Source organism: Malaya genurostris, chromosome 1 (genome assembly GCF_030247185.1).
Source record: "Malaya genurostris strain Urasoe2022 chromosome 1, Malgen_1.1, whole genome shotgun sequence".
NCBI lineage: Eukaryota > Metazoa > Arthropoda > Insecta > Diptera > Culicidae > Malaya > Malaya genurostris.
The window spans coordinates 29,495,785-29,516,995 of record NC_080570.1 but is presented as its reverse complement, the minus strand read 5'-3'; the positions used below and the strand labels follow the sequence as shown (position 1 = coordinate 29,516,995).

Sequence of the window (21,211 nt, the reverse complement as noted above, 5' to 3'; positions counted from 1 at the left end):
ATGGTCCACGAACCTTTTTAATGTAAATTTTTTTGAACCTGACTGCAGGGTTAAGGCCATTCGAATCATTTAGGGTTATGCTAGTTCCTGAATACCGGCTCTGGAAGTAGGGTAAGGGCTCCCTATTTCATCTCATTTGTAAGGCGACGTCCTCAAACCCCGATTTAGCCACTAAAATCACTGTAACTATTTCATATTACTACTTCATTCGCCTTGCTCCACATTGAAAATTGATTCACATTTCTTGAAAATTCAACTAATATTTATAAAACAGCTAAAAACACTAATGATGTTTTCACTACTCTGCTCCTAATTTCATCTCAATGGTTTTTTATCCATCCTATCGTTGATCTTTTATTCATCCTATAAATTTGCAATGGCGACAGCAATCAAAACAAAATATTCCACTATTACACTCTCACCCGCATTCGCATGGCTGCCAGATGGCTGACTAAACGCTGCCAGCTGGAAAAATATGGCTTGCAGACATTCTGGTGACCGACTGCCTTACCGCTGCCAGATATACAACTCAAACGATACAACCGTACCCGCCAGGAATTTTCCACATTATTATTATTGGTAAAAAATTTACTCGTTGAATTATCTAATTGATGGGGCAATGACTTACGGAGATCTAAAGAACAATCTTTTAACGTCATTTTATTAGTGAAAACAGATAGAACAGATATGGACTTTCTATGCAAAGTAATACATATTTTCTATGAAAATACCTGGCATCTCTGGGCACAGCCGATGAAACACACGCACACTTCACAGCGTTATGTTGGCGTATAGAGGAATGAAACCAGTGCTACTAGATTTGCCACAATGGTTATTTCATTAGTATTTAACACGTTCTTTCTAGTAATATTCGAAGCAGAAACAGTTTTATTGAAATATTAATATCAATAATATAATTAAACTAATGTCACGGATACCAAAAACATACTTTTTGATGATAATTTGAAGAAGATAAACAATTTTTGTTTTGTAACATTATGAAATAACTTGGCAACTTTGCAAAACCAAATGAGATGAAAACAAAGCGCAATCAAGTGAACGAAGTGAAAAACTTTCATCTCATATTTTTGAGGACTTTTATTGCTTGTCGGGAAAATTTTGAAGTTTTTAATCGTTAACTAAACAAGTGGCAAGTGAACATAACTAATTATGAAGTCATCCAGCATTCAATGGTAGTGTAATTGTGCTAAATAGTGATCATGTTCTGAGACGAATCGATTAGTAGATATTCAGAAACATGACGAACTGTAAATCTTGAGACGAAAATGTGTCCTAAATTGAAAAGTGAGTTTATTTTATATGAAAAAAAACGATCACCGAAGAATTTAAAACCATTTCTTTCAATAGGAAAGTGTGACAATAGCTTTTCAAATCATTTTAAAACATTTCACAGTTTGCTTCCGGTAGGTTGTAAAATATTATTCATGTTCAAAGTTATGAGGTGAAGGGATGAGATGGAAATAGGAGCTCAGATGAAATAGGGAGCCGTTGCCCTACTATAAATGATGACGAAAAACTCTAAAGTGGAACTTACTTCGACATCTCATGGAATGTTCAATCGATTGTCGCACGCTAAGATTGAAATTCGATCCGATTTGCAGTTTCGACATTACAGAGTAATGAGTGATTAAAATCTCAATTTGCCGTTTAAAACGACGATAATGAAAATAATGTCATGAGAACTAAAACACCTAAGAATATCCATGCAAAAACACATGCGGATTGATAAAAACGGTATCATCTCACTGTTAGGTGGATTAAGCACGTTTTTTATTTTGTAATTGATATTTCAGTTACTGGTTTACCTTTCATCCATTATCCAGAAACAATTCGAATGTTTACATGCACTTCATTTGAAGTCCGCTCTTCCATTCAATTGTAAGAGATATTTTGTTACTTCAGAAGCGATAAAATGACTGTGGTTAAGCTGAGCTTCGGTTGAAAGAGAAACGAATGAAAAACGGTATAATGGCCATTCGGTGCGACTGCGAAGGGTGTGTGTTAGAACGTGAAGTTTACTCCAGGTGAGTGTTCGTCAGTGTGTGTGTTCACATTCGATTTCAATTGGATTGAATGAAGTTTCACAGCACTGGGTAGCATTAAAGACATCATATTAACAAGATATCCAGCTCTCACATTTCCCGAACAAATCATTGGCAACATCCTTTTTTGCGAGCATGTCGCCCCCAGGCGAGCCCGCATCGAATCTTATACATAGAAGTAGGGGAGAAAAATGTCAAATTCGTGCGCGCCAAAATAGCAGGGTTGCGCACCCATACAATTGACATGATATGTTGAATGTGATGCCGTGCGATGGCGTTGTTGAACTGAAGATTGACTTCGCTCCAAGCTGACAGGGTCTGGTAGCATATTCCATTCCTCATAGTGCGGTGAACTGAGTACTTAGCAAATGAGAGAGCAGATAGCTGCGATGAGAGCTGTCAGCTCAATTTTATGATTCGATTCATTGGAGCACATTGCCCATCAGCTCAGGAGCAAATTGCCCACCTCTAGTCTCTGGCTATTCAATTGACGATGAATTCAGTGAGTCTCATTTGAGTATGGGAACAGAACTGAAATTTTACCGCACTGGTCTAGTTTCTTGGAAAAAAAATCCCCGCATTAAATTAAGTGGTCTGTCTCACGGATTTGGAATTTGATGTACAAGAAGTTTTTGGTTTGAGAAAAAAAGTAAATTCAAATAATTCTTGAATGTCCCACTTCCGTCACTTAAGACAATATTGACTCCCGGAAAACATCCTTTTTCCCGCAACGGTGCGATCCAGTTGTTTTAACGATGGGCTTATTCAACGAAACCCGTTAAAGCTACAGTTCAATGTTTAGATTTTCTTTCACCCACGCAGCAACCGAGTTTGTACACACCAGATAAAATAGTTGATTGCATGTTTGTTCTTTCCACACACCACCCTCTCACATTCTGCTGGCTGTTTGTTTCATTTTGTGGCATTTCCTTACCAACAACATTACGATTACGTGCAACCCGGGCCCCGTCATCCGGAACAGGACATCGAAGCGACCGTTCGTCCGAAATTGGCCTATTGTTTCGCAGCCTATCGCGCTGCTGACGGTATTGTTGCTACTCTGGGGAATTGCGTTTTCGGTTCTTCCCCGGCAGCTAACGGAACCCGATACGCCACTTATGAGACTGTGCTTTCTGTTCGTCGGTGCCCAGATCAGCGGTATTCTGGTTTCGCTGACGGGTCTGCCGGATATGCTGGGCATGCTGTTCTGGGGCGTTCTGTACACAAACATTGGCTGGGCTGATTTCCATGGACTGCAGAAGGTGGAGGTGTTTTTAAGGTGAGTTTGTTTCTATGCTCGGCTTTTTAATGATGTATTGTAGTGGTAGAACTGATTCCTGATTCAAGTTCGAACGAACGTCTTTTGTCGAACGTCGGAACTGAATATTAGTTATATCGATGAATAATGATAATGGTGGTGGTGATTCGCAGGGAAATGACACTGGTGAATATAATGCTGCTGGCCGGTTTGGGCTTGGATTACGAATCGTTGAAAAGGCTTTTCCGATTTATTATGCAACTGACCATCATCCCGACGGCGGCTGAGGTGGCCGCAATCGCCGTCCTATCCAGGTACCTTCTGGATCTACCTTGGATGTGGGGAGCTTTGATGGGGTAAGTATTGAGTGTGTTAGCAATATGAGCTCTTCCATTTCTGTTGTACCCTGTTCCGGTGATGATGCTGGTGAAGATGAAAAACCATACCGTAAATAGGTTGTACGAAGGAAATGCTTTTTCTTTTGAAGCTCTACCGCAAACCACCGGACCCGGACGGACGGACGAACGGACCGGTCATCATGCGCGGCGATAAGCTAGAGCGGAAATCCGTTAATTTGGTTTTAAATGCACTTTTTGTGATCTTTGCTAAACGAAAGGAAGAAAAAAAATCCAACCGATAGCTTAATGGAAAAAGCAATCCTTCTGAAAGCCACATTAAACGAGGTTTCCACAGCAGTAATATTGAAAAATAAAACAGCGCGGGGATTCTTTGCATTACTCCCCACAATAGGGTCATTCAAAAGATTGACGGAAGAAACGCCCTTTCTTTTTGACCAATGCAAGCGTGCAATCTGGAGCAGGAGAAAATTTCTTCACCTCTAGTTTTCTTGATTTTTCGAAAGCTTTATTGTGCGATTCGACGCAGGCAATGCAAAACGAAGAGAGGAAAAAAAAAAGTTTCCATCGTCGTACACCACGATGCCTGCCCCCCTGAGTGCTTGGAGCAGATTGCATTCAAAGTGTGCGCAATGAGAAAAATAACGCTGGAAATCAATTTTGGGTTCATCCAAAACTAGCGCTGAAGTTGTGTCTGTAGTGGAAAAGAAGAAAAAGAAAAAACTTCCCTTTCTTAGACGAAATTGAATGCTTCAGGTACTGTCGGATGTAAAAGTTAGAAGAGAGTTGTAATGGTCGATGGAAACTGAATCATTTCAGTAAGGTTAACTTCTGGAGTAATCGCACTTTTGTTCGTTTGAGAAAAGTTTGGGCAAGTGCCAGTATACCTGCATTAGAATGGCCGTTGGAATAGGAATCGGATGAGTGCAACTTACTTAAATCCTTCATAGATAAGTGGATAAATAGAGTGGATGGAACTTACATTTTCAAAACATTTTTCAGTGTAATTGTTTTCAATTGTTTTACGTTTCGCGTTCAGCTCGTCAGTGCATTAGCAGATTATGTTGGACTCCTAATGCCACCTCGCAAAGTCCAACATGATCTGCTAATGCACTGATAAGCTGAATGAGAAATAATTAAAAACAGTCATGTGCACTCTAGCACAAACCGGTACCCATGAGATACCAAAACCTAAATGATTTCAGTACTAGTTTTGCTAAAAACTTCTGCTCTGTTTCGAAGTTCTATTGCCTATTACAAATATGTTCTAAATACAACAGTTTAAACACATCTCATACGATATCCACACAATTTTATTACCCATGTCTATTTATTTATTTATTATCATCGGACATTACAGTCTAAATGAAATGATGGTACACTAGTCTTAAAGAAGCATAAAAACCAGTATCTTTATTTATACACTAAAATTTACACATAATACATACATAATTATCGTTGTTAATAAACTATAAAATCATCATACGTTGATCATACGATTTTTTTGATGAGTCGTCAATCTCGAAGGTACTCTCAGCTCGAGAAAAAGTACGCATCATTGAAGAGACTGGTTCGTGATATCCATAACTTGTCCGATGAAACCTCGTTGATAATAATGATACATCGCGAGTATCACAAGTGAAAAAAAAATCGAAATAAAACAATAACATGTTTGTGGTTTTAACCTACAGTAAAAAAATTAACGTGACGTGATTGCAGAATTCAAAAAAAATGTCGATCGCGGCGACATCTGCAAGTGTTATCCGGGTTGCTCATTCAAAATTTTACACGCAGTTGATATGCGAGCCTGTTTCTGGGCATTAAAAATGCTTCACTTTTTGCTATATGAGGCTGGGTGTCAATCTGGAAAATGCAAAACTAACCGCGTAACCTTTTTCTGTCAGAATTTTGAATTTGACTACTAATAGATTCGGAAACATTTAGCTTGAATTTATGAGCTTAAGTATTTCAATTGCATACCATTGAAAAATTGGTTTGAATTGACCTTTGTTTTTACGAGCCAATCAAAGTGCGTTAATGATGTCATCCTATCGTCCAATTTGCGAAGTATGAGCTAGCGCACAAAAGGGAATCTATAAATATATGCCCGAACACATCTCTGCTTCAGTTAACCCCTGGCTGTGAGCAAGCATTCCTCGTAGTCCGGTTAAAGGTGTTGGAGTATTGAGTGGATGAAAGTCACATTCATTCGCTCGCTAGATAATCGCTTTTGTATGTGTGCGGTGTGTTCAGTATAGTATAGTAGTTTTTAATTTTGATTCTCCGGTAACTAGCACTAATTTGCACTTCAGATTTGCACTAAACTGAGAATATTTACCTTCGATTTGTGAACAACAAATCCTAATAGTTCTTTAGAAAACTTTTAGAGTCATTAGAACGGCTGATTTTGTGTAATGCTCTCCACCGTTGTTTTTTCACCAATGCAAATGACTGGCAGCTGTGACGTAATCGCTCTTGCCGAAAGCGAAACTAGCTTTGCAAACGACATACAAATACATCTGCTCGCAGTGGCGATAGAATCCAAACTGATCCAATTTTTGTTGAGAGGTTTCTTTTTATGTGATTTCGTCTGCAGCTTTTTCACTAATGGGCGTTCCTTATGGCTATAAAAATAGCCGTATACAGAATTTTAGGGACCAAATTGTGGAACTCAAATTTTCTCGAACGATTTGTTGTACAGCAGCAGGTATTTTGTTCTCTTCTTCAGAACGCGTTCTGATTGGCTGGTGTTGACATGAGTCAAATGAGACAGGTTTTTCAATAGTGTACTATTGAAATACTTCAATGCTGTTGCTATACACGTTTAAGTTGAAAAATTTCGATTCTATTGGTGATTATATAAATTCTTTCACAGATCACTGAGCTTTAATAATACGAGAAAGGCAAACGCGCCTTATGAATTATCCTCTTTGATACTCGTTTATACCAAACATTTCAGAAAAGTTTAATTTTGAATTATTTGAGATTATGTCATACAACTGAATATTTTATCATAAAATTGTGATCATATTTCCGATGGCATGTAGCAAAAATTATGTTGATTTGTTAGATACAACAATAGATATTCACGATCAAAAACTTATCACTCTCTCAGAGGGTAAAGTTAGAAAGACACCCCATAGTAAAGCAATTCGTATTCACGACAAAAGGATAACATTCCACGAATATCCAAGTGTACTTTGCTATAAGCTAATCTTACAACTCGGCCAACCAACCCCGCACAAAACTCGGCCAACCTGCCCCAATGAATGTTTTTAAGGTTATACTGGAAACCAACCGATATGCCATTTTGTAATGTTTTGAATACCTTTTCCAATGGTACTAAGTTTTTGGAAATCGAATAGAAATTGATCCGCGTTATACGTATTACCTTACAAAAACAGAAATTTACTCGCCATTGCCGAAAAAAGAAAAAAAAACGTGTTCCTGCACAAACGACAACACAAAAACACCTGAAATTACGTCGGTACGTGGGTGACTTAATGCTCCACCAAAATCATTATAGATGTCACCACTTTGCATAATAGCCTTTTCAGAAAAGCCACTCGGCCAACTAGCCCCGGTCTCCCCTACTATATAATATTACATCTAATAATTCTATGCGTGTGTGTCTGTGCAACACATTTGTACTAAGTTCTGAATTTTTTGAGGCGTTTTATTTCTAGCCTGTTCAAATTGATACTGCATAACGCATAACTGCATTGCATTGTTTTTGTTACACTTAGTCTGGATTTTTGGAAGCAATATTAGACCAGAATATTATGCTTTATAAGACTAAATCAATTTTTAACTATTCAAAAATTCGATTATAGTTTGCTGCAGGGGGTCTAAGGGATTATGCTGAAAGGTAGTTCATTATGTTTAGCGACATTTAATGAAAAAGAAGTATTTATGATTATTATCATAACACAACTTCATACTGAATCCAAGATTTTTTAGCGTACAATATTGAAGCTTTCGAATCAATTAAATGAGACAAATCCATCAACAAATCATCGAGATACATGCGCTTCCAATTAGGTCCGAAAAATCTATCACCGCAAATTCTAAATTGGCCTGCGATTATCTAGCGAGCGAATGAATGTGACTTTCATCCACTCAATACTCAAACACTTTTAACCGGCCTACGAGGAATGCTTGCTCACAGCCAGGGGTTAACTGAAGCAGAGATGTGTTCGGGCATATATTTATAGATTCCCTTTTGTGCGCTAGGCTCGTAAAAACATAAGTCAATTCAAACCAATTTTTCAATGGTATGCAATTGAAATACTTAAGCTCATAAGTTTAAGCTAAATGTTTCCGAATCTATTAGTAGTTAAATTATATAAATCTATCACCAACTCACTGAGTTATAAACGTTCCAAAATTCTGACAGAAAAAGGTTACGCGGTTAGTTTTGCATTTTCCAAATTGACACCCAGCCTCAGAAAGCAAAGAGTAAAGCATTTTTAAGCTGAAGGTACCTTCGAGCTTGGCGACTCATCAAAAAAATTGAATGATTAACGTATGATGACTACATAGTTTAATTTATTAACAACGACAATTATGTATGTATTATGTGCAAATTTGAGTGTATTGAAAAAGATAGTGGTTTTTATGCCTCTTTGAGAATAGTGTAACATCATTTCATTTAGACTGTAATGTCCGATGATAATAAATGAATACATAACAGTTCGGCTTAAAAGTTCGTATCGTTTAATAGAAACACATATTTTTTTGCTAAAATTCGTTTTTATTATTCAACATAATTGCCATCAGAGGCGATACAGCGATTATAGCGATCTTCCAACTTTTCGATACCATTTTTGTAGTACGATTTGTCCTTTGCCTCAAAATAGGCCTCAGTTTCAGCGATGACCTCTTCATTGCTTCTAAATTTTTTACCAGCGAGCATTCTCTTGAGGTCTGAGAACAGGAAAAAGTCACTGGGGGCCAAATCTGGAGAATACGGTGGATGAGGGAGTAATTCGTTCAATTTCAGCATGGTTTTCACCGACTTGTGACACGGTGCATTGTCTTGATGAAACAAAACTTTTTTCTTCTTCAAATGAGGCCGTTTTTTTTGAAATTTCGTCCTTCAAACGCTCTAATAACGCTATATAATAGTCACTGTTGATGATTTTTCCCTTTTCAAGGTAGTCGATGAAAATTATACCATGCGAATCCCAAAATACAGACGCCATAACCTTACCGGCCGATTGTTGAGTCTTTCCACGCTTTGGGTTCGGTTCATCACGTGCAGTCCACTCAGCTGACTGTCCATTGGACTCCGGAGTGAAGTGATGGAGCCATGTTTCGTCCATTGTTATATATCGACGAAAAAAACGGTTTTATTTCGATATAACAGCTCCAAACACTGCTCAGAATCATCAATTCGTTGTTGTTTTTGATCGATTGTGAGCTCACGCGGCACCCATTTTGCACAAAGCTTTCTCATATCCAAATATTCGTGAATAATATGTCCAACACGTTCCTTTGATATCTTTAGGGTGTCAGCTATCTCGATCAACTTCACTTTACGGTCATTGAAAATCATTTTGTGGATTTTTTTCACGTTTTCATCGGTAACAGCCTCTTTTGGACGTCCATCGTCTTCGGTGCTCATATGACCAGTACGAAATTTTGAAAAACCACTTACGAATTGTTGCTTCGCCCGGTGCAGAGTCTGGATAACACTCACCAAGCCATTTTTTGGTATCGGCGGTACTTTTTTTCATCAAAAAGTAGTGTTTCATCAACACACCAAATTCCTTTTTTTTCCATTTTTTTCACAATAACAAAAGTAGCTTCACTCAAAATGCAATAACTCACAAACTAATAATCAGACAGCTGTCAAATTTATACACGTATCTTTTGATGGTTGGTATCATAGAAACGATACGAACTTTTCAGCCGATCTGTTATTTTACACAGCCAATAAGTAAAACGATTGATGTCTTCATAGTCTTCGTATAGTAATTTTAGATTTTAAATCTTTTCAGCTGTCGTTATCAAATAGAACGAAAATAATGGACCTAGATGACTTCCTTGAGTTATTGCTGAAATTTTTAACAAGGGCAAGAGTTTGAAGTGTTGTCCTCATAATCATGCTAATTTTTTTTTCGAATTTGAAAAACCAATCGAACACAAAAGTGAAAGAACAAGATCAGAATATCCGTTTACTCAAAAGTGATAGGAAATCCCACTCCACATTCTGCGAAATTATGCAGTAGGTAAAATCCTATCGCTTTTAGGTGGATTCCGAGTCGCTTTTCTTTATTCACCCACAGGCGGCATCTCGTTCGGAATTTTTGTTCATTTTCATTTAACCAGCAGCTCAACCAAATTTTCACTTAACCATTTTTCCTCGTTTTTTTTTGCTTCTATTTCTATCGTTCGTATGGTCGTCGTCCGTTCTAGCCTGGTGGTAACGGCAATCTCGCCGAACGTTGTGGTGACAGTACTGCTGCGTCTGAAGGAGGAACAGCTTGGCATGAATAAAGGAATCCACACATTAATCATCGCTATGACAAGCTGTAATGATGTTTTAGCTATTTTCCTATTTGGCGTACTTTTGGGGATGATATTTTCCACTGGTAAGTAGCGGTTGGTGGCTGTGGAAGCTCACGGAAGTAGATGCAGTCAGGACACCGTGCGCTGTGATGATGGTTGCCACCGACAGGAATGCCAGAACAATGCCCGTGTTCGTTAGGAGGAATGTGTTTCTGCTGTAATACTGCATTTTTTTTAAAACAAGATTAATATTTCACGCAAGCTATCGGCATCTCCGGACAGTTAGGATTTTCTCGGTACATTGCTGTCGGAGACAGTTATTGCTTTTGTAGTACGTGCTAGTTTTCGCTGCTCGACTCGGGCACCTGATGCCTTCGGCATCAAGAAGATAGCACTTGCGAACCGAACCGATTTCTTCGTCGTCGGGCGCCATATTTGGTGTCTTGCATCTACTTTTGTACGATGATGTATCTTACTTGTAGTACACCTTGTTTTACCGGTTTTCCACCGTTTCAGGTAACCTCACGAGTCAGATACTCCAGGGACCTATCGGTATCGTAATTGGTCTCGTCTTTGGCAGCGCTTGTGGAGCCTGGATGCTTTACATGCCATCCTATCAAGCGGTACGATATTCACCCTCAAACTCACTAACACACACACACACATACCCAAATTCTGTGCTTCTTCAACATTTTCATTCTGTGCAAGATGCTGGGGCGCGAGTTCCTTCCAACCTACCAACCGCGGCGCTTAGTGCTTCACTTAAATGCATCAACTTCGCGCGACAGGACTCTCGGTGGGAAGGAACTGCCACTCACCAGAAGAAAGTGTCGTAAATCATGTTGGATCTTATTGAAATTTTAATTATTCACACAGAAATACACCAACGGGTTACGTTTCACGATGACGATCCTCGCCGGGACGCTTTCGGTGGTTGGAAGTAAACTTATTGGATACCCTTCGGCAGGTGCTCTGGGTTGCATAATGACGGCTTTTGTCGCCGGAACCGGCTGGAAAAAGCGTCCCGAGTACGACGGGAACGAGGTCGGCATGTACCTGGATTTGCTGTGGAAATTCCTGAAACCGGTGTCATTCTCGTTAATTGGAAAGGAAGTGAACTTCTCGGTACTGGAAGCAAACACGGTCCTGTACGGAGCAGTCACGCTACTGGTCGCAGTTTCGGTAAGTGCCTTTTGTTGCATTAAGACATTGCATTGGGATCTGATTTCTTGCACTGGGCAATCAATATTCCTCCGTAACGTTTTCGAATAATCGTTTTGCCCTGGAGATGAAGGTATAATCTGTAAAGCAATAAATCAAAGTCAGTCGTTTGCACCTCACACGAATATCTCTTGGCTGCTGGAAAGTTGCGTCGGTTTTAACAGTATTTTGCCAGGCAACACTACACTAGCAGTTGTTTTTTCAATACTTATAATTAATCAGCCTTTTTACTATCACAAAATCAGTCTTCTGCTTGCCGACGATTTCAAGCGGTTTTATCTCATCAAAAATCTGAAAGACTCAAATTTCTTGCAGTCACCGTTGGATGTATTTTTTAACTGGTGCAACGTCAACAGAATGGTTCTGAACGCCTCTAAATGCTCCGTTATCTCCTTCTCTCTAGTTTCAAAGATCACATAGAATATATCCTCTCTAACGCATCTAAAAAAAATCAGTGACATATACTGCCTGAAATCGTTATATTGCGCTTTAGTTCGCTCTACACTGGAGTATGCTGTGGTTGTCAGGGCACCATATTACTAAACTGATAAGCAGCACATTGAAACTGTTCAGCGCAAGTTCATTTGTTTTTGCTTTGCGTTGCCTGCCCTGGAGATATCAATTGAATCTTCCAAGCTACGAAAATCGATGTAGGCTCATACACCTCGATTTGCTATCTGTCCGCCCTGATACACTAAAAGCTGTTTTCGTCGCGGACTTAATCCAAACTCGAATTGATTGTGCAGATCTCCTACAACAGCTAAGTTGAATGTCAACATCAGCGTAATTTACGGTTTAATCCCTTTCTCAGAATTCTTCGTGCTAGAACTAACTATGGCTTTAATGAACCGTTTTCGATTATGTATCGTGTATTCAATACTTGCTCTGATGAATTTGATTTCAATTTATTTTGTAACACCATTTAAACCTGTTTTCTCCTAATCTTTTCCCGCTAGCTTTATTAAGATAATTAGTCGATATGAATAGTTGTTAGTTAGCTTTGTAGTTTAAATAAGGGTAATTCAAGATTTCGTTATGTATCATTTGGGCAAATGTTATCTGTGGATACAAAAGATGAGAAGGTTTTATGCCTGCTGGAGAAGGAGAACAAAAATCTCAGCTCCAGTGGGCTTTTCCCTTACTCCTAAATAATTAAATAAATAAATTTCAAATTTTCGCTTAAGGTGATTAGATTCGGTTGGACTTTTGGTGTCGGTTGGAAACTGTTGACGAAACTAGGATACATAATTATACACCCAGAAAACCCGACAATGAACTGACAGCGGCACGAGTACTCCGAAGCGGTCTAGGGAGGCTGAATAGGACGGAAAAGTCATGAAGTGGATTTTTTGGAAATGTTATATAATTTTCGTGGACTTCGTCGAAAAATTTTAAACACTATCGACAGCAAGTATAAGTGTACATTATTGGAGCGATTGAAAACTGAAAAATTCAGGCGTTACGAAGCGTAACATGCGTTACTTTTTTGTTAGTCATAAACGTTACAAAGTGTTACATGCGTTACTTTTTAGTAAATTATGGGCATTACGAAGCGATACTTTTCTGTGAATCATTGGTGTTACAAAGCGTTATATGCGTTACTTTTTTGTAAGTTATAGGCGTTACGAAGCGTTAAATGTGCTACTTTTTTGTGTGTCATAGGCGTTACGAAGTGTTACTTTTGAGTAAGTTATAGTCGTTGCGAAGCGTTACATGCGTTACTTTTTTGTAAGTTATAGGCGTTACGAAGCGTTAAATGTGTAACTTTTTTGTGTGTCATAAGCGTTACGAAGCGTTACATGCGGTACATTTTTGTAATTGTAATTTTTGTGAATCATAGGTGTTACGAAACGTTACATGCGTTACGAAGCGTTACATGCGTTACTTTTCAGTAAATTATAGTCGTTACGAGGCGTTACATATGCTACTTTTTATGAATCATATACGTTACGAAGCGTTCTATGCGTTACTGTTTTGTGAATCATAGGCGTTACGAAACGTTTCATGCGTTACTTTTTTGTAAGTTATAAGAGGCGTTACGAAGCATTGCATGCGTTATGCAAGTTATAGGAGTAATGATGCGGTACTTTTTGTAAGCTGTAGGCGTTACGAAGCGTTACATGCGTTACTCTTTGTGAATCATAAGCGTTACGGAGCGTTACATGCGTTACATTTTTGTAAGTTATTTGCGTTACGAAACGCGACATGCTGTTGTTTTTTGTGATTGATAGGCGTTACGTGCTTTACTCTTTTGTGAATTACAGGCGTTTTGTAAGTTAGAGTTTTCCGTGCACAGTCATCAATTTTATTTGAATACTCCATAATGACAGTTCCAGTGGGGAAGTTTAAAGTGTCTGTTAAAAACGCCGGTAAAAGGCATACCGAGAATTAGGTACATAAGTAATCTCCAGTATCATATTTTCTATTATTTGAAGGCCCAAACCAAAACCCTTGGTACGGGCTTGGCTTAAGAGTTGTGAGCGTCAGGGATAATTCGCCTCGTGATACGACAGCAAAACTGTAACAGAAAGTAGTGAATTAAATTTTATCTGTAAATATTAAAAACCGATAGTATATTGTTAGTTCTGCTGCAGTGATCGGAATATTCATTTTGCTCCATGAGAAAGATGTCATTTCATTCGAATCCCATCTCAAAATAATGGCATAACCTATCTTCGTGACAAATAGACAAATAGATAGCCCAAAGATGTTTTTTTTTTCATACGAATCGGTAGAGACACCGCACTAAAGCTATGGGAGCCTTTTTAGTATAAAACGCGAGACTTAAAAATCATATTCTTGATCGAAGAATGTTTCCTTTCTTATTTACATCATTCAGAATGTCTACTAGGAACGGATAAAATATTGATTTCAGCTCCATCAAACGTGTTCCTTTTGGGTCCCATAAGCACCATGCAAAGTTTTAGTTCGATCGAAGAAACTATATTTTCACGCACGAGGTTTAAAGTTTGTGTGGGATTATTATGGAGAAATTCACGTTTTTCAAAAAAAAATCGGCAGGAGATCAACCTTTGAACTCTAAAAATCGGTTCATGTGTGTTTTTGGTAGGAAATTTATCGAGGAGGAAAACCTTCGAAGAGCGCAAAACAATCCGACATTTGCAGAAAAAGTTATTAAAGGAAACCTGACTCAAGGTCCAAACAATAGCTCATTCTTTAATGCATCTAGCACCACTGCTGTCAGTGGCGGTAATATGATTTTGCTACGTCTGAGGAACATAATTTTCAATGATTTCGGTAGAAGTGATGAGAATTGATTGATACAAAAATATTTTCCAAAACGACCACATTCTCAGTTTTTTCGCTTGCCGTTGGCATAATGCCCCAGCAACCTTATAATATGCTTTACAACAAATCAGTGGTATGTCCCACAATCTTTTCCGCAAAGACGAAAACAACGAAGAAGTATATAAGTTCGTTGTTGCTAAATATCTGTGATATTTAGCTGTGAAAGTTGATTTTTTTATGTTTGATTATAAATGTGATATCGTTATGAAACGTGCGCTGCCAAATTGTAATACTGACTTTCACAATCAATGAAGTGTTGTATTTTACTTCATTTTGTTTACTTTGCTCTCACTGACTTGCTAGCTTTGATGGCCCCGAAGGACTGAGATGTTGGTTACGATAGCACTAGCTGGAGCGCCTTATTGTTGCCACCGGGCTGCCCACAACAATGATGCAATATGCCCCTTGAAGTGTCGGTATAGAAGAAAAGCAGATAAAGAAGATATTCTTTGCATCAGAAATCAATTGCATAATCAATTAATTACAATTGGAAACCAACATTTTTGATCCTCTCACAGCTACTTTTTGTTTTAACAACCGTTATAAATCTTTAAAACAATATTTTAACTCGAAGCATACTGTTGAATCGAAGGTAGGCCATAATGTCCGTAGAGTGACTGTTATGAAAAAATTCGTATATCAAATAAATTGCTTTGTTTCTCTAGATTTTAATACCGCAAATAGAAACATTAGCACTGCTGAAAGATAATTACTAAGTAGCAATCGACCATTGGAAGTTTTACACGGTTAAAGTGCTTGTTTAGTCGATGGTAAACTTTACATCGAAAAGCTGCCTAATGATACTTTCAGTTTTTTCATATTTTCCTGCAAACGACAACTACCAAACTTGCATAGCAGAAAGATCTTAGGAAAAGATAATGTTAATGATAAAACTTTTGTGTAGAAAAGTCTTGAACTCTTGAAAAAGGAACGGAGACGTTTTAGCCAGCAGGGACGCTTTATAACACTTTCCCCTAATCGTTGATCTGAGTTGTTTGATGTCTTCACAAAAGTTACTCAGATCAACCGTTATAGCATAACAAAAGAAAGCAAAATCATATTACGACCGCATAGCAGCAGTAGTGCTAGATGTGTTAGAGAATGAGCCATTGTTTGGACCTTGTGTCGGTTTTCCTTTAATAACTTTTTCTACAAATGTCGGATTGTTTTGCGGTTTTCCTTCTCGATAAATTTCCTATCAAAACGCACTGGTTTTTAGAGATTATACGTTGATCTCCAGCCGATTTTTTTTTACTAAAAAGTCGATTTCCCTATACTTAATCTTATACAAACTTTAAACTTCGGGCGCGAAAATATAGTTTCTCCGATGGAGCTAGAATTTTACATAGTTCTTATGAGATCCAAAAGGAACACGAAAAGTTTGGTGGAGCGAGAAAATAAACCTTTTCATCTTTTTCCCATACAACCTGTCCCACCCTAAAGCCTATATAAAGCAATATAAAAGCAAAGCTAATGTAATGAAAAATCTGCTGTTACCCGAAAATGTAGAAACAGGCTTGAAATAAGTCAAAAAGGGACAGTTAAAATTTTTAATTTCTTTTAATTTTAGATTCTATTTTCTGTGAGTAATAAAAATACTTTCACAGCCAATCAATTCATAAGCGGCATCTATATAAAAAAAAAGTTGTTTTGTTGCAAATAATTTTTCAAATTAATTTTTCTCCGAATAAATATGTTGGATTAATAAATGGTGTTTGTAGTATTTTTAAAAACATTTTTTTTTATAAAAAAATCCTAAGCTGAATCGACATTGTTCACAAGATTTTCATAATAAATATTTTAAAATATTTGTTAAGTCACATTAAAACTAAATTCTTCGTAACAACTCGAACTAAATTTTGGATAATGCCAGAGATTTCACGAAACGAAAGTATTTTAATTTTCAGAAAAAAAATCTTGTGTAAACTTCAATCAACGAATTTAAACACTATCTAGAATTGCTTGAGATAAGCTCAATGCATTTATTGTTCTTATGCTCACACTCTCCGTAGCAACAATCAGTCCATCACTTCGCCGTCGCATTTTCCAAGATTTGTAGGGTCTAACAAACCGTGCGTCTCCATTGGAGTCGTTTTGCGTGACGTAGCGCCTTCTTCGATGAATTTGTGTCCTACGAATTTAAATGATTTCAATTTTAACCATTAAATATTGAAGTTGTAAATAAATTTCATTAAATAAAAAAATAAAGCTACATTCATTTGTAACAGTAACAGTGTGCAATAATCCAAAAATTTCCTTTTTAGTTCCGCCTGGTGTTCTCCTACCTTTCAACGCTCGGTAGCGATCTGGACTGGAGGGAAAAAGCTTACGTTACACTGTCCGGATTTCCCAAGGCCACCGTCCAGGCGGCCCTCGGTCCTGCCGCACTGGATTTAGCACGGAGCCTGAGCGCAACCGAACAGTACCCCCGGGCCCAAACGGTGCTGATTGTGACGGTGCTGGCAATCGTCTTCACCGCTCCGCTGGGAGCACTGCTGATGGTCAAGCTGGCACCCCGGTGGCTGAAACGGGGCCCACCGGAGGAGACGTGATTGTTATGATTGATACGCCATACTTAATAACGAATGAAGTACTTAGGATGTTTTATTGGACCAGCGGATTTGTTGTAATAGCCTCAACTTGTTTTTCATTCGTGTTCGCAGTAATGTCGATAATCGTTTGAGGTCGAGTGTTTTATATTTTTTACTTTCAAAGTTTATCACACAAAGTCGTATATTTTAATGTTAATGGTAATAAAAATTCTCGATAGCATAAAACCATACTTCTGCCATCTATATATCCAGTGCCAAACATTGTCATTTTAATGCAAAATTGTTGTCCACTGTCCAAGGGGAGCCCGCAGGAGTGTCACTGGACAGAGAACGATAAATTATCCAACAACGCAGTTTATTTCTAGCCAAAATGCGGTGTGAATTTCTTCGGCAAAAACATGAGTCGCAAACAACAATAGCATACAATTTTGTCGGTGTTGATGTACATTTCGATCTCCAAAGTTTTAAGCCCAATCCAATTTGCGGCGGAGTGCAGGAGGCTTCTAACTACGTCGTTCTTCCAGAACCGTCCCAGTGGGGCTTTTCGGAAATGGAATACAGCAAGGCTTCTTTCGCCCCTACCAATGGCTAAATTTTTGTTCCCAAAGCACGAGGTCACCCCCAACCACGGTACTTTGAATCATGTTTCTAGCACAGCTCTCCGAGACCAACGGCCAGGAACAGCAGAACAACACGTTCGGAAAGCTTAAAACACAATCCGGTATATCTGTGTGCGGTCGTTAACTGGTTCTTCAGCCGAAGATGATCCTGGAGGTCGGTAGAAGGCATGTTCGGATGGAAATGATCCCTTTCGGAGCGAAGCGTTTGCTATGGGTTTTGGTGTTTTGTTGTACAGCTGACCGGAATGCAAGGATGCACGATGGGGTGTTTCTAGATTTCATTCCTTTGGTTTCACCCGCACCCGGATACTTCGGCTACATGGTGTGATTGTCGGAACACGGTAGCAAAACCAGTCTCCCCAACTGTCGTCACCATCCTCCTGTCGCTCCGTCGCACAAAGCATGCTCCTTCGGTACACGATTTCTCCAAGCGGTGTGATGAGACAAAAGTTGAAGCACAAGGACACACTGCCATTGGGTTGTTGCTGGAAAACTATTTATTATTATATTGAGTACATCGACTATCGCATTACACACTATGGAATAAAACGTGATTATGTTGAAACTGTTCGGATAACCGGCTACGATTTTCGGTCCGAGATGAATGCCGTCCTGGGAAATGCTTCTGCCTTGTGTTGTTACTACAGGACAGAGGGAAGAGAATGGGCATTGCGGCAAAGGAGTCATAGGTGAGGATAACGCTGCAAATGGACATAAAGTACATTGTTGGAGATAATAAAATGGTATTTCAAATGATTGCAAGTTTATCGATAGTTTATCCTACACTTTCCGGACTGGGAAATAGCAACGAGTGAAACGTTTTCGGGATAGGGTAATCCTTTGCGAGTGGTGCTAGTTTTGATGCGATATGTTTGATATGAGTGCGATCAGTTAAAAAATTTTGAATCATTTTGATCAAATAAATAGGAAACTGGAAATCAGACATTTTTGCTATTAAACCTTTGTGCCAAACACTGTCGAATGCTTTTTCGATGTCTAGAAGAGCAACTCCAGTGGATAACCCAGAAGATTTATTTGCTTTAATCATGTTCTCTGACAAGTTGATGAGTAGTTGAATGTTCATGACGAAATCCAAATTGAATTCTCATTTATATGAGACATCATTCGCAACAAGATAATGTTTTCAAAAAGTTTACTGATAGAAGAAAGTAAACTAATTGGTCGATAACTAGATGTTTCTGCTGAGTATTTCTTAGGTTTGAGGATAGGAATTACTTTAGCGTTTTCCATCTTTTTGGAAAGTAAGTTAATGAAAAACACTTGTTGAAAAGTTTAACCAAGAGTCACAAGGCAACATCGGGAAGATTTATTACCATCATTATTCATCATTACCAGGAGCCTTCTTGTTTTTAAGTTTCCTAATGATTGACTTAATTTCATCAAAATTCGTCTCAATAAAGTCATCTTGTAATAACACTTGAGTTGAAATATGCTCATATTTCAGTGAGACTTCATTTTCAATAGTTGAAACGTTGAAATTAAAATTGTGGACACTCTCGAACTTCTGAGCAAGTTTTTGAGCTTTTCCGCCATTTGTAAGAAGTATTTGATTTCCTTCCTTGAGAGCAGGAATTGGTTTCTGAGGTTTCTTAAGAACCTTCCGGAAGTTTCCAGAAAGGTTTAGAATATAGTTTAATTTGTTCAACTTCTTTAGTGAAATTTTTTAACTATGTTTTTCATAGCAGAATCATGAGAACGTTGACATTATCGTCGACGAACATTGTTCAACCGAAGGAGCAGTTGAAGATTGTCATCGATGATAGGAGAATTTAATTTAGTTTGAGCATTGGGAACTGAAAGATTTCTAGCCTCGATAGTGTAATGATTCAAATTATCAATTGCTGTGTCGATGTCCGGAGAATTTTCTAAAATAGTTTCATATCCACATGATTTTCAATGTGAGATCTGTAATCCAACCAATTAGCTCTATGATAGTTGAATATAGAACTAATAGGATTGTCTATAGCTTCGTTGGAAAGTCTGAATGTTACAGGAAGGTGATCTGAGTCAAAGTCAGCATGTGTAATCGGTTCACTACAAATGTGACTTCCCAAGTAACAATTCGAATGCGTTATGGTTTTGATTATAATTTATAGGAGTTTTTTAATTGATTGTTCAATATTACTTGTTTTATAACAACTATAATAAGTGTCGCTTTTGACAAGTAATATCATAGTTTTTAAAGCTTCTATAAAACCTTTTACCTAGACTAACAACTGGACTAAAAATAAATCAATTTGTACTAGAATAAAACCATGCAAACGCTCTTAATATTGCTTTAAAAAAATTTCTTTAAAACATTATTGTCAGTAAAATTCTTTCATAAATCTAGATTTGTGTGTGTGTGTGTGCGTGTTCATTCAATGACAGTTTCACTCAGAGCAAATTTGAGGGTTCTAAAGTACATTTATGACACTCCTGTTGTGGGCTATTTGATTTATTGCTTCTTAGATTAAGTGTAATTTGCATTAAAGAAAATTTCATGGCCGCCATTATGATGTTCTTTGCCGTAGCCTTTATTGACATCAAATAAACTTCGAAATGCAAAAACGAGGAAGTATGATGGACTTTTATGATTCATTTTCAAAACATATGCACAAGTTTTATCGTCACGAAATAGTTTTATACAAAAAAGACGATAAATCACAGAAAATAATTTTCATAAATCATGGAGACTTTCGCAAAAACCGTATTTATTTCAAGGCGATTAGTTATAATTCTTATTTTTATCCATACATTCACGATAAAAATAAAAGCGCATGAAGTTTTTACGTTCGGTAAAAACCTCAAACTTGTAAATAAAATTTAATAAATTCTTACTGATTGCATTCAGAGCAGATATAACACACATATAATCAAGAAAAATATTACCAAAACGACAGTTTATTCATAGTGGAATTTATTCCATCCAAATAAATTTAATGTTGATCGTAGAGCTGGTTTCAAAATTTTCTTGAGTTTGAAGTTTTAACGCAGCTTTATGATGATTCTTCACTTTGCTTTATAAACCTTATGAAGAATGGTCCACTTGGCAGGAACAAGCTCTTATAGAGGTTTTCAGTAGGTTTTCGAGGAGTTTACAGTTTTAATGCAAGATTTATTATGTAGCATTGAAGATAGCTACAAGTATTTATTAATATTGAAAATGTTACTTGGGTTTGATCTGTTAGAACCAGATCAATTGTAGAGAGGTTTTTCAAGGAAGAGAAACAAGTCGGATTACTGAGATGAAGAACTGTGAAGTAACCAGCTAAGAGTTGATTATGAAGTATTTTACCATTACTGTTATTTTGTCTAC

At 37.8% G+C, this 21,211-nt stretch overlaps 1 protein-coding gene across 3 annotated transcripts in view; it reads left to right on the top strand.

The window, feature by feature from the left end:
• LOC131435734 (sodium/hydrogen exchanger 9B2) overlaps nucleotides 1-17,482 on the top strand; it is a 64,440-nt gene extending 46,958 nt beyond the window's left edge. For all 3 annotated transcript variants that reach the window (XM_058603922.1, XM_058603907.1, XM_058603916.1), the window contains exons 3-8: nucleotides 3,046-3,342; nucleotides 3,495-3,677; nucleotides 10,098-10,273; nucleotides 10,707-10,813; nucleotides 11,067-11,372; nucleotides 16,985-17,482. In XM_058603922.1, coding sequence (XP_058459905.1) covers nucleotides 3,046-3,342; nucleotides 3,495-3,677; nucleotides 10,098-10,273; nucleotides 10,707-10,813; nucleotides 11,067-11,372; nucleotides 16,985-17,272 — 1,357 coding nt within the window. In that variant the 3' untranslated portion in view covers nucleotides 17,273-17,482. The remainder of the gene's footprint in view (nucleotides 1-3,045; nucleotides 3,343-3,494; nucleotides 3,678-10,097; nucleotides 10,274-10,706; nucleotides 10,814-11,066; nucleotides 11,373-16,984) is intronic.
• Nucleotides 17,483-21,211: the final 3,729 nt, after the last annotated feature.